The sequence below is a fragment of the Diabrotica undecimpunctata genome, chromosome 2 (assembly GCF_040954645.1).
Source record: "Diabrotica undecimpunctata isolate CICGRU chromosome 2, icDiaUnde3, whole genome shotgun sequence".
Taxonomy (NCBI): Eukaryota; Metazoa; Arthropoda; class Insecta; order Coleoptera; family Chrysomelidae; genus Diabrotica; species Diabrotica undecimpunctata.
The window spans coordinates 37,785,418-37,800,579 of NC_092804.1; the positions used below are offsets into that span (position 1 = coordinate 37,785,418).

A 15,162-nucleotide genomic window follows, 5' to 3' on the forward strand; every position below is an offset into this window, starting at 1 on the left:
GATAAATCCTAGTATACATAAAAAACCTTCTAGAAAAAGAACGATTCATTCAGAGAAGTGGAAGAGATATGTAAAGAAACATAAGTTTGCAACAGGGTAGAGCTATTTGTCTAGACTGGGCAGGTTGAACGGAGCTAAAAAACTAAAACGTTTATATAACTGTTTAGTTATAACTATTTATATAATTGTCCAGAAAAAATAAATGAAGATTATAGGAAATCACAGCTAAGAAAATTTTATGAGTTAGGAGACAACATTCGTCAAAGAGATGTTATATCAAAATTTATGACTCATATTTCACCTAACAATAATGATAGTAACCATAAACGTACAATTAATAAGGTTTACGATTTCCTGTTAAATGACAAAAAAATGAGAGCCAGTAAATGTTTTTTACTGCTACGCTTAATATTTCGAACAATCCTGTGGTAACAATTGTTGCTAAAACAACCAAAACTGAATGTGTGAAGGAAGAAAGGAGAAAATACGAAAACCATATAAACAAAACTGACGAACGAAAAATTCGTTTCCTCGCATCGAGTCACATTACTGGAGAACGAGAACAAAAAGAATACCTGGAAGGGTAAATGAATTTAGCAATGATGTATAGGCGGTAAAAAAGAAAAATGTATTGAAGAAAAACAAGATTATGTCAAAAAATCAATGTATGACAGAATTTTTAATACAAAATTCAATATAGAATTCCATAAACCAAAGAAGGATTAATGTTCAATATGTGAATCGTTTAAAAATAGAGCAAGGAAACAGAAAGATATAATTTTAGAACATGAGACTCATCTAGGAGCAGTTAAATTGTCAAGAGAAAGTAAGCAATCGGGTAAAGAGTTATCCTTGGAAAGGGAAGATCTCTTGGTTTGTTGTTACGAACTTCAAGTTGTCATAATTTTACCTCAAGGTGAAGTTGCAAAATTTTATTATAAATCTCGATTAAACGTTCTAAATTTTACCATATTTGACCTATTTCAAAAACAAGGTTATTGCTATTTATGGCACAAGTGACTTGTAAAAAGAAGCGCGAATGAAATCGCTACTTGTGTTTATCAGTATTTGAAAACGGTTTCAGAAAAGAAATAAAAACAAAATATTATATTTTGTACTGATAACTGTGTAGGTCCAAATAAAAACAAATATATTTGCTCTATGTATCTGTATTATGTGGAAAAATTATACATAGACAGTATCACTCAAGTATTAACTCACTGGATATACAGCAAATGAGGTGAATCTATGAATGCATGCACAGAAAAAGAAAAAAAAAGAGTATTGAAAGGTGGCCCTATGTTTCTTCAAAATTGGCGACAATTATCAAATGTTTAAAAAAGACAGGTAGGCCATACATTCAGTGGCGTAACTAGAAGGCGATGGGGGAGTGTGGAGGTCCGCCCCGGGTCTCTGATATATGGGGGCCTCCAAATTGGCATAAAAATTATAGATTAAAAATTAAGAAATAACGAAAAAAAAATTTAAACATATAAAACTACAATCTGGTACATTATATAAAATAGTTTTGATGTTTACTTTATGTTTTATTTAAAAAAAATTAGTAGGCATTGTAATACACGTTGCAGTCACATAAAAAGCTTGTTCAAATACGGTATAGTCTCTATTCTCATATCTGGTACTCTTGTGCGCGTGAACATGAAAACAGATGTCCCAACACCTGAGGAACACCTGGCAAACCTAGAAAAATGGAAAACGTTTGCATTACTTTGTTGATAAAACTATTTTTAACAGTATATGTCTCTACTGCTTCTAATGAAAGGTGTTTTTCAAAATTGAAACTCATAAAAAACTATGAACGATTCACGATGAGCCCGGCTAAATGGTTTGGCAATGCTCTCGATTGAACGCAAAGTAGCAAACATTATCAATTTCGGTTTAAGAAAGATATTACTGAAAAAATGGGTAAACATTTTACTTTGTGATAAACATATCACTTTTTAACAGTGATAACAATGAAGTTAAGTGGAATAAAGTGAAGGTTGTTAAGGTGTGTGAGACAGACAAGGACACTTGGACCTGTTTTAAAAAAGCTCAAGTAATCAAAACGAGGATTTAAAAAAAATATACCAAGTATATCAGGTATAAAATGCGAGGAAGCAAATTAAGTCATAACTTAGAACCATCTTATAAAGAATCAGTAGGAATTCATCAGGAGAAGAAAACTCATTTGATGCAGCTGTGCGATGAAGGGCAAATACCTAATGTTTATGCTGAGTTATTTTGAAAGCTACAGGCAAAGAATATAGACGCTTATAAGCATCTATATTCTTTGCTAAGCGCCTAAGCGACTAAGCGTCTATATTCTTTGCTACAGGTATCACCAAAAAATAAGGCGCAAGCTTAAGCTGAAGCATCAGCCGGCGAAGAAAATTAGCTGTATAAGTAATTTCTGAAAAGTTTGATGAGAGATGGTAAAGGTTGAGTGATGAAAGGCATAATATTTGTATTTTTAAAAGTTTATATAAGCAGCCGAAAGTTTGTGACATATTTTTAGGTTAAAACTAAAAATATTAGGTACTAAAGAATACATAACGTAAACTAAACATAAATAAAGATTTTTTTTTAAAAAGAACTGTTAGAAGGCCGTAAAAGATATAAATAAATTCAGAACAGTATCATAAGATGCATCAAGAAGACAGATGGGTGTTTGGTGCTAGATGATTTCAATAAAAATTGAAAATGTACCCGTTAACATTGGTTTTTAGATCTATTAAAATTATTAGTGTACCTAACCTAAACATAACTTTTGTTTAAACTTGGTACTACCTTGAATCGGCTCCAGTGGCTCTCCATGTTAAGAAATCAGGCAAGTCGAAGAAATAACCAGCTTTGTCCCAAGTATCCTTGATATTCCTTTTGAGCCAAAGCAATTTTGGCGTTTCCATTTCAGGAGAAATCTTTCCGCCAACATATTGCAGAACAGGATGGTTCAATTTATTAATTTCTTCGGCTTCTTTCACGGCTCTGTGGTCCAGCCAGAGGATTACGTTCTGTTGATTATTGCCTAAAGATATTAATAACTTTAACGGAAGTTTTATTCAGATTTAAATTAATTTTTTGTTTAATACTTTATTTACTTGATGTTAAAGAGATAATTGGTATAAGATAAGTCAATACAATACAAAAATAAGTATTCTAAAATCTAAATCTTGGGTTTAAGCAAAAATATTTGTAAAATACATATTATGTAAAATTTTATTTCAACTCAAGTTTTATTTCAAATTTATCATTTGTTATCAGTAGTCTTTCATAAAATGTTATTTTAATTACAAGAAAACGGTTTTATGAAGTTAAAGTAAGCTGTTCAAAAGTTTTGCGGTTCGATCAGAGAGACGTTGCTACTAGCCTAATTTTTTTATATTTATACACATTGTTTGTTCTACTCTGTGGGCTCTTTGTTATAATAGACGACTCATTTCTGTATATTTTATTTATTACAAGACAAACTAATACTAATACATAATTATCTCTAAAGAGCCATAAGACCAGTCTGTCTTAGAGTATTTCGTCTGTATAGGCAAGAGAGTAATTGATTACTGACAGTATTCAATTATAGCATTAATGTTTTACTATAGTGTTTTGAACAAATCTGTGCAGTTGTTTAAAGAAAATGCTAGAATCGCTGGAAGTGGGCGGCCGTTTGAAGATGTAGCTGAGAATATCCTATAGATTGATGATATTTAAAAATATTCTGGATTACAGAGCCGTAGTACAAAAGTTGCTGTATGAAAATTTTACGTTTGTATCTGAAGGGGTAATCGGATATAATTTGAAGAGAGATATTTTAGTAAGTTCTTCGTTACATATACCAAAGTGGTATATGTGGTAGTCTTAAAGTTATATTTCCATATGGAAACTTTTTAGTATTTTTGTGTTATACTACATTTTGCCTATGATGGCCCCAAGCTATTGCATCTAGGATGGCCCGAGAGCCGTCATAAGAATATGCACAGGGGCCATCATAGGAATAGATGTAACAAATAAATTACTTTTTTAATTTTAGAATAATTAAAAAAATAGACAACAATGGGATGGAACAATGGGATAATATGGAAACACAAAAATGGTTGAGAGATAACCTAGGACGGACTGTCACTCACTTCCAAGTGACAAACATTTTAATATGCATATCTCAAGGTTGAGACTCCATCAAATGCAATAAGTTCTTTTAAAAAAACTGGAGTACATCCGTTTAATTAAGGTGTTTTTGAAGATTGGGAATTTTCTGCTGCTTCAGCAACAAATAAGGAGTTAAAAAACATATGTGATATAATAAATCACTATTCATAAATTCAAATAGCAAAGAAGAACCGGAAAATAAAATCGAGGATCCAGTATGTTAACAATAATCCCATTAAAACCGTCTTACATACTTCCCAGGGAGATACAAATTACCAATTTTCTAGCATATCTAAACATTACATACCCAGAGAGTAAATTGAATAATTGTCACCTCTTCCAAAGGCAACAATAATAACGCAAGGAAAAGGAAGAAGAAGAAAGAAAGGTGTTATCAACAGCATCCCAGATATAGAAGAAATTAAGGAAACCGAAAAAGAAAATTAGAGAGAGAGAGGAAAAACAACGAAGGCATCCAGAAGAAAAACTGATAAACTAATAAAAGTAGATAGTCCTAAGGAAGTTATGTATGAACAAAACGATAGTAATGAATCGGATGCACCATATCTGTAATGCAAGAAACTGAACTGATGTTCCTAGTTCAACAAAGACTTTTATGTTTGTCAACCAGAAAAGCATTTCTAGCTCTTTACTGTTTATTTTTTTTTTATTGTTTAACTTTTTTTTTATTATAAAAGAAAAGTATTTCGTAAATATGAGTTTTTTTTTTTAATTTAACTGTATTTTAATTGAAAATTTTTAAGTAATTCCTTAAAAAAATCCGACTTTTTAAAAAAAATTAAAGGGTGCCATCATTAGAAAAGATGTGCCTATCACGGCCTCTTCATTTTTTTTAAATATTTTGTGTTTTACTCTAAACTAAAAGTAAATAATAAAGATTAATATGTAGCAATGAAAACAACATAATATAACATAATTTTTCACCAAACCTTGTTTTTTTTTATTTCGACTAGTTTTCAAGTTTTATTAAAAAAGAATAAGGGGGACCATCACAGGTCATCTTGCCCTATTAATCTGTGAATAGAAAATATTCTCAACACATTTTAATTTAGAAGAACATATTTAAAAGTGATATTTATTTAACATAAAGCAAAAACAAAACTTATTCAATGTTACAGGCGCAAAAGTAAAAGAAAAGTGGTATATTAAAGAAAAATGGTATCAAGAAAAGTGGCTTTTACCAAGTGGCAATATTTTTGACAGACTGCGTAGCTGATTTTCGTGACAAATATTGTAGATTAGTATTTCACTACAATGGTTTCTACAACGTTTTGACAAATTCCATGTAGTTATTAATATAATTGAATGGCGTTAGTCTAAAAGGTGGAAGCGAACTAAAGGCAGCTATTTAGTTTGCTAGTATTTTTGTTGGTAATTTTAGCGTACTACTAACTAAAATTCCTAAAATTTTGAGCATTTTTTTTGTATATTATTGTAGTTATGCTAAATTTCCATTGGTCGTGTATTATTTTAGTTCCATAATTAAGCAGTTTATGCGGAATATTATCTATACCTGGCGATTTTGGGTTCTTCAAACTCTGTAGGGTTGTTTGTACTTCTTCTAGTGTAATTTTCCTCTTGTTCGTATGGAGATTGGGGTTTTCGATTTATTTCCTATTATTGTTTTCGTTTTATTTTCATACATGCTTTTAAAATGTTTTGGCCGCGTTTCCAGATTTACAGCGTGTATCGCTACTTCTTCTTTGATTGATTTCTTTTCCTTTCGTATCATGTTCCACGTAAATTACATCACCTATGCGTAAATTACATTCAATTGCAACCAAAAAGTTTTTCCAATATCTTTGTTTTGAGTTCTTTGCGGTATTTTTGTTATTTCTCACTCTTTTATATAGGGACGCCGTGGCGTGCCGTGACATTTGAAGAAAGGGATGCAAATTAAATGAAATTATAAAAAGACTTACTAAACTTTTTACCTTTATTGCAGCTCTATTCTTTTGTCATTCTTGGCAAACTCGTTTATGACAGACTCATAAAAACTAGGATTTTTAGGCATTTCTTTAATAAGTTCTTTCTCAATTGACAAAATCGCTAAGTAATCTAGCCTCTCCTCACTTGTGAAATTTCTGACAAATTTCTTTTTATTCCGCTTTAGTAGAGAAAAACTTCGTTCTACAGATGCGCTTGTAGCAGATATTGTCAACATTTAGTCACATAGTTTTGAAATCTCACCATATGCTTCATCCAGTTCAGTTTGTTTAAGAAATGTCTGCATTTTAGAGCTAGTATCAGTTTGTACAGACTGTTCAGAAGCATACAAAATGCACATTTGGGAATGCAGGGAAAGAATGTCAAAAAAGTTTGCATAATGCTTTTTTAGACAATTAAAAGCCTGTTCCGGGAAACTAGAGTTGGCATATTTATTGAAATTGCATAACTCCACAAATCTTTTCAAATCTTTCTTTAAGCTGCTGAGAAATGTTATCCATTATTTCACAAAAAATCGATGATATTTTTTTGTCACCTACGTCGTCAATTCTAATGTGTTTTCGCTTGGGTTCGATCTCTTCGAGGTCGCAAATTTTGGACTTCGAATTCGTTAATTTTTTGAATACAAAATCCCATATCATTCGCTTTAGTCTGCAATACATCAAATAAAATGTCTGCACAAGGAAATATTTTAGAAAATACTTAAAGTAAAAAAATAAAATCAAAATCTCGTTTGAGTAATTCCAAATAATCTTTTGAGGAATTCACAGTTTCAGGGTCCCAACGGTCTTTATGCTCCAAAATGCTTTCAAATAACTCTATTAAGGATTGTCGGTATTGGGAAACTGTTTTTACTGACCTCTTATAGTAGTTACTTCTGGCGGGAGCTGCTCGAGGAAACCTTTTCTGAACAATGACATCGAAAGCATGTGTCCTTTGAGACGATTTAGAAAAAAGCAGCCATTCCGCTCAAGGTTTGGAAAAATACTTTGTAGTGCGACCGATTGCGGTAGAACTATATTTAGCATGTGTGAAAAGAAGTGCACACAAAGTGCGTTTTAAAACTTCTCATTAACTTTGGTTTGAAGTCCTCATAAGTGCTCAGCCATTACGGTAGCCCCATCATAACTTTGAGCGACAAGTTTGGAGCCACAGTCCAGTTCCTCAAATATATTACAAACAGGTCTATATATACCTTCTGCTGATATATCTTCAGTTATATTCAAAAATCCCCAAAAACGTTCTTGTATACCTCCTCATTATTTTGGATATAACACAGAACAACCGACAATAGACTTAAATTGACGATATCTAAAGCTTCATCAAGGACAATGGAAATAAATTGTGCTTCTTTTTTTTTCTTCTTTGATTTTTTGCAGAATAATATTTGCCACAGACTTCAAAATCAAATTATTTTGTATCCTATTCGAGGTACCTCGAAATACGGTAGATTGATCTAAATGATTCTTTAATAGTTTATCATATTCAGAAAAAAAATTTGATAAATCCACAAAATTTCCTCTATTTACAGATTACTACCATACCATTATAGCTTCACCACCAAACTGTGCCCTAGTAGAGAAGCAACATTAGGCTTGTAATTCTCCAGGCTTTCTCCACACTCTTTGGCGACTATTAGCTGAATATCTCGTAAAACGAGACGCGTCTGTAAACAGAAAGTTTCTCCAATCCTCCATATCCCAATCTGCACGAGCACGAGAAAATTACAAGCGTTATTTTCAATGAGCTGACAATAAAGGGCCAGTAGTAGGTACATGAGATGATTAAAGGCTAAGAAACCGATCTTTCTTGGTTTCCCCTCTCCAGGTCTTTTTGAGTAAGAACCAGTTTCTGCAAATCTTTGTAAAGCATCGGATATTGTACTTCGCGAAAAACTAAGCATTTTCTTTGAAATATGGAATGGAGCGCCCATCGTTAAACAGAGCAAAAGTTTAAAATAGTTAAGCTTGACCCATGAGCGGATACACGGTGGTTAAAAAAAGGGAAATTCCCCCCAGAAAGGTCCAATATTAAGTAAAACCTATTACCTATGTCTTTTGGGTTTATCTTTTTTGTCTTTTGATTGCTATTTCATTGAAAGTCCCCCTAAGGCAAATGTCTAGATCCGCCACTGGCTGGCCCCATTGTAAATTATCCTTTGTTATTAAATATATTTTTCGATTTCAAAAAAACAGCTAACAATACACCAAAAACAAATACAATTAACTTAACAAGAATTATTTTATAAGTAAATTTTCGATTTATTGACAAAAACTTTCTTTACAACCACCAAAAATGACGAAATTGAAAAAAACGAATGGTTAAATGCAATTTAGATTTTAATAAATATATATAATTATTATACAGGACAATTCAACAAAATTAAAAGAAGAAAACGTTGGAATTGCACCTGTCCGGTTAATTTTTGCGGGACAGTGTAGTTCTAGATATCTACATAGTTAATATCAATATGTACTTGAATAATGATAAACTTCAAGGTTTATTTTTACGAATTTATACATGAACGTTTCTCTTATAATTAAAAAATAGTTTTCTTACCAGTTGGGCTCACAGTAAGTGGTGATCCATTTTTGTCGAAACACGCCAAAGAACAAGTAGCGTCGAAACCAATTCCTTTTATTTTGTCGGGCTGAATCTTTTGGGTCACGATCTAGAATTAATGATTAACGACAATAGTAATTTATCAAGCAATCTATAATCTAAAAGCAAGAGTATGGGCAGTTTGAAATTTAAACCAGAATTTTGTCATCTTGAACGTGAGATACAACCACATTGTCCCTTTACTTTTCGAGATTTTTTGATATTTTTTGAAATGGTCAATATTTATCTTTATAAACGTAACCGAAGCTTACACTAGACGACTTGGAACCAGGTCCCAACGAAGAAGTAGTGCCCGTGATGATCGCTTCATCCTCTTACGAAGTCTACGAGATCGCCGTGACACAGCTGTAGAAATCCAAAATCAACTTCGCTATGTCCGGAATACTCACGTAAGTGAACAAACAATTAGACGAAGGCTTGGAGATGCAAATTTAAGCAGTCCCAGATCTGCAACAGGCCTGCAAATTTTCAGGCGCCATCGATTTACGTGGCTTCATTTTGCCAGAAACCATGCTCATTTTACTGTAAATAATTGGAGGCACGTTTTATTTACCGATAAGTCTTACCTTGCGGTCCAGATGGCCGTGAGAGAGTATGGCGAAGACCACACGAGCGTTTTGCAGAATGTACCTTCAGTCCTAGGGTAGGCTATCAAGGGGCTCAATTATGATGTGGGCTGAAATTTCTCTAGAGGCACGTACAGAATTGTAAAGGGTGTTTTTTTAAGGTATAGAAATGTAAGTTGGTAACACTTTTTTTTAACTGTTGGCCATTTTTACAACTGTCAAGTGATTTATATTAAGTTTGGTTTGGCATTTGAGCACGAATAGACTTGGTCATTTCAGTTGACATTTATTCATAGACACATCGTACAGTGCGTACAGAAAAAGTCGTTGCTGTTGTAGAGCGTAGCATACAGGAACACCCGAATCAGTCTATCTGCCATCGTGCACAGCCATTGGATACATGTCCATCGACTTCATGGAAGATTTTGCTGAAAGATCTTGCTTTGCGTGCTTACAAAGTCCAACTCATGCAAGAATTAAAGGTACCTCATCTGTGTACTGTGAAGGTACCTGTGGGTCTAAAACGAGATTGCCATTGATTCCGATTTTCATAAGCGAATTTTGTTTAGCGATGAAGCCCACTTTTGGTTGAATGGCTACGTCAACAAACAAAAATGCCCTATTTGGAGTCAAGATAATCCACAAATGTATGTTGAGAAACTATTACATCCAGAAAAACTGACTTGTTTGGTGCGCTTTATGGTCTGGTGAAATCATTGGACCGTACTTCTTTAAAAATGACGCTGGACAGAACGTTACAGTCAATGGTGACCGCTATAGATCCATGATTACTGCCTTTTTCATTTCCCAATTGAACAACTATGATGTGCAGGAGCTGTCATTTCAATAACACGACGCAACATGTCACACAGCTTGTGCCATGATTCGTTTATTGAAGGAAACGTTTGGTAACCGCATAGTTTCACGTTTCAGACCGTGACTTGATCTCCAAGATCGTGCGATCTAACACTGCTAGACTGGGACAAGGAAGGAGCCTCCACGAGATCAATAGTGCCACATCAACTACAAAGTAAACACTATTGACGGCGCCCCCTGGAAACGTCTACTAGTAGACGGCTAATCCTTCCAACACCGGACCAAACCAAATCAGATGGCAAACATCAAGCCACAATGGTTCTTTTCAGAGCCAACACTGATAGTATCGAGCATAAATATCGAGGGCATCACTACAGAAAAACAAGACATCTTATCAGAATTCTGCAAGAACACGAAATGTGAGGTATTGTGGATCCAGGAAACACACAGAGACCTAACTGCAGCGAGACCGAAAGTCTCCGGTATGAAACTGATTGCGGAGATACCACACAATAAGCATGAGAGCGCGGTATTTGTGAGAACTCAAACTATAGTCTTATCTGTGGGAACAACAAATGTACGCGGTATAGAGATAATAACCACTGAGATCGGAAAATGCATAATAACCTCGGTATACAAGCCCCCAAACCAGCCTTTTATATTTTCACCCCCAACTAACTTCCAATCACAACCCAATAAGCTTATACTGGGAGACTTTAACAGCCACAGTTTACTCTGGGGCTATGCAGATTCGGACACAAATGGAGACGTAGTAGAAGCATGGGCCGAAACGAGTCGCCTCACGTTAATCCATGATCCTAAACTTCCACCATCTTTTCAGAGTAAAGTTTGGAAAAGAGGATATAATCCGGATATCTGTTTTTCAAGTAACAACCTCGAAGACCGATGTACCAAAGTAGTATATGGCCCCATAGCAAAAACTAAGCATACCAATTGGTATAAATATCTTTCCAATTGTCAAACCACAAACTATTCCATTCAGAAGGAGATTTAACTTCAAAAACGCAAACTGGCAAAAGTTTGCAGACATGCTAGATTCTGAGCTGCTACGTCTTGAACCAAAAGTAAAGAACTATGAAAAATTTGTAGAGGTACTCAAAAATGTGTTTAGAAAAGCTATCCCCGGAGGATGTAGACAACAATATGTTCTCGGGATGTCCAGCGAGTCCAAAGAACTAATGAGAACATACGAAACCCTCTATTCCACTGACCCTTTTAGCTTAGAAACGGTTGACTGCGGAGCAGTACTACTCTAACAGCTAAGTCAAGCCAGACAGGAAAAGTGGATTGAGACCCTGGAAAAAATGGACATGACACATAGTAGCAAAATAGCATGGAACCTTGTAAAAAAACTTAGCGGTGATCCAAAAGAACATAAACCACCTTGCAAGGTTACAGCAAACCAAGTCGCTGCTTAACTCCTTATGAATGGAAGAACTACAAACCGATATAAGGGCCCAAACACTAGAAGAAGATTGGATTCGGAGACAAACCACCTAGGTACTCCTTTTACACTTAAAGGACTCCATGACGGTATGAACAGGTTAAAAAACGGAAAAGCTGCAGGTGTGGATGATATATGCAGTGAACAAATAAAGCATCTAGGCCAAGGAGCAAAAAACTGGATCTTGCAATTTTATAACATGTGCTGCAAAACCTACGAAATTCCAAAATCATGGAGGAAATCTAAAGTAATAGCCTTGCTAAAACCAGGAAAGGACCCAGAAAACCTTAGTAGCTACAGAACTATCTCGCTGTTGTTTTCAAACTATACGAGAGACTCATACTCGCCAGAATAGAAAAAAATGTCGACAAGCACCTCAACCCACAACAAGGAGGATTCAGACCCGATAAATCTTGCACCGGTCAAGTCCTCGCACTAACAGAGCCCATTAAAGAGGGCTTTGAAGAAAAACTTAACGGTAACCGATATACGGTGACAAATATTGGAAAAAGTCATCGAAAATTGGATCTGCGGATTAGACTACGTCAGAGCCAGCCATGACAGTCATATACCACAAATCATATTTAAATAATATTGTCAAAAGATTATCTTTTCAATAAAGTTAATTTCATGTTAATTGATATTAACTTTGTTTTATTCCATATCAAAGTTCTCTACCTCTAAAAAAACATCCTTTACATCGTTTCGAGAGGCTCCATAACAGCTGTCAGGTACATTGTATAAAATACAACATTTATAGAACCTTTGTCAAAAGTAGATGTTTCATAGACAGTTTGAATTCAATCTGTCAAATTCAATCAATCTATTCATTTATAAACACATAAATTTCATGTACTAATAAATTTTATGTATTTAAAGTTTCATTTTTAGAACTGAACAGTGCACACCTAAAATCAAAACATTTACATGTCCGAGTCTGATAAAGACAAAAATAAAAAGATAAAAGCGGAGATTCTTCCAAAGTATAAAGAGGAAGAACTGAGAGATAGAACGTCTTACTGGACAAAACTACCACTTATAATCCCATTCGTCATCCCATTTTATGTAAGAAATGGAAAAAGGAAGAAATAGTATCCAAATATTCCAAACACCGAGAAAACATCCAATAATTATGAAAAGAAACAGAAAATTTTTAAATAAAATATGAAAATCCATAAAAATAGTCAAATAAATATTCAAAAAGCATAAGTATTACACAAATATGTACAGCATGTAATAAATTGCAATAAAATATATTTTTCAAAATAAACTAAGATATCTTTATAATAAGTTTTTAAAAAATTTAGGTTGTGATTATTATTATATACTTTTTTATCTGAAGTGCTCAATTATTAGTGAAGATGTTGCACAGTCCTGGAATTTTAACACAGGTTTTAATAGCAAATTAATTCTTTTTCCTTAATATTGTATAAAAACTATATTTGTTTATCATTTTAACACCAAGGCATGTACATTATCTAGATATAAATCAATAAACAATGTAATAAAATTCAAAACATCTAAAACCAAATACAGAAACAGTCAAGGTATGGTTTTCACTTACTTTGACACATGTGACAACTGCATGCCAAATATCTTCAGTAGATTGCTCGTAAAAATCCGGTTGGATATTCCAAGTTCTTGTACAGTTTACAGCTGATTCAACTATTTCACCAAATTCCGTGACTAAAGCCGCTCTAACACTACCAGTACCCACATCCACTCCTGCAATATCAATAATCCAGAGTTATTTCAATAAGATATTCCACGTCTTGACGGTAGTAAATAAATTGCCTTACCTACAAAATAAGCGATGTTATCTCCTCTGTCACTACTCTTGCCCGACATCGTAAGTTGGTGTGGCTGAACAGTAAAAAGTAAGGACGAAACGAATGCCGGTTCAAGGTCTGTGACATGTATTATGTTGTATAATTTACTTAATGTGATATAAGTAAACTACTATCAATTGTAAACAGATAAACGTCAGTGTTATCAAAACGGAACGCATACTTTGGGATAGTTTGATTAATACTTCATAGTGTTGTTAAAGAGTTAAACAATATTAACTTATTAAAGTATTGTAATATATATAACTACATACAGTGTGCATCAGCCAAATGGAATACATGCGTATTCGAAAACATGCTTCTTTCATCAAAAACTTTTCATATAAGGTGTGGTCATGTAACAGTTGTCAATACCAACTTTCTTATTTTAAATACAGCATCCTGTATATTATACAATTTTTGAATTTTGTAGAATATACTAGACGTAATTCATTTCATATACTTACAATGTCTTATAGATATTTTTAACTCCTAAAAATTTTTTGATTACTGAAATTCGCTATGGCACACTCAAAATATAATAAATAATACTATTTACTGGCCAATAATGTATAAAAAAAAACAAAAAAGAAATCTAATGTCAATGTAAGAGATCTTCAAAATTACCGCAGCAAACATCCAGTCGTCAAAGACGAAAATGCAACTAAACCTCTAAAAATCATAATAAAACAAGCTGAATTTTTCCGAGCATATTAATCTTGGGACCCCACAAAAGATGCAAAAAAGTTTACCACTTTTACCCCCGGGCTTTCCCCTAAAACTCCCTTGTAGGAGGGTAAAAACGCAAAACAATCGATTTACACAGAATATGTACACCGTAGAAAAAAATGTTTTAAATAAAAAATGTAGCTGAGATAATTTTAAACAACAATTTTTATGAGCATTTTTTGTGTAGAATGACCCGTTCTCTTAGGAACAACGCTTGAAGCGACCGTCGATTTTGCATGTCAGTTACACGCGCGAAATCAATGTTCAATAAAATTTTTATCAGCTCGACGGTAAAAATTCGATATCTTTTGATTCAAGTGACCTATCGACAAAAATCGAGATGCGTTTTAAAGGAAAAGAATTTAGCTTTCGTATGTAGTTTTTGTATTTTGCCGAAAATAAACTTAGATTTTTTACAGATATTAAATAAATAAACGTGGCGCGATTTTTGCCATTTATTATGATTCACACGAGATCAATATAATATATCGGTTTCATTGACTGGCCACTATGAAGTTTCGATTACTAAAGCCTAACCTTTAAAACCTATAGCATGAAATTTTAGTTTTGAGTTTTGGCAACAAATGTGAGGCATTTGAAATATGCTAAAAAAACGCTGGATTTAAACTTTCACACAACAAACTATCTAAAACATTTAAAAGTTTTTTCAATTAAACTACTTAGTACGTTTTTCAAAAGAACAAAACTTCTGCAATAAACTACGCCCAAAACCGTCTTCTTAAATGCATTTCCCGTGACGTGTGATGGTTTGTAAAGTAAAACATTCAATTCTGCGTTTTTTATTCATATTTCAAGTGCCTCATATTTGTTACTACAAAATTGAAATTTCAAAATTGAAATTTCATGTCATAGGTTTTAAAGATTGATCTCTAAACATGGATATTTTACTACAACTGGTCAATAAAAATGATCAATTTTATTGATATTACGAGGATCGTAAAAAATGACAAAAATCGCTCCACGTTAATTTATTTAACACCTTTATAAAAACTGAGTTTATTCTCGG

General features: G+C 33.5%; 1 protein-coding gene across 1 annotated transcript in view; it reads right to left on the reverse strand.

Annotated features, from left to right (window-relative positions):
- Positions 1 to 13,538, reverse strand: part of LOC140434424 (FGGY carbohydrate kinase domain-containing protein) — a 30,802-nt gene extending 17,264 nt beyond the window's left edge. Inside the window, exons 1-4 of the mRNA XM_072522685.1 lie at positions 13,380 to 13,538; positions 13,145 to 13,305; positions 8,671 to 8,782; positions 2,791 to 3,028 (exon numbers count right to left, since the gene is read on the reverse strand). Coding sequence (XP_072378786.1) covers positions 2,791 to 3,028; positions 8,671 to 8,782; positions 13,145 to 13,305; positions 13,380 to 13,428 — 560 coding nt within the window. The 5' untranslated portion in view covers positions 13,429 to 13,538. The remainder of the gene's footprint in view (positions 1 to 2,790; positions 3,029 to 8,670; positions 8,783 to 13,144; positions 13,306 to 13,379) is intronic.
- Between the last annotated feature and the right edge of the window lie 1,624 nt (positions 13,539 to 15,162).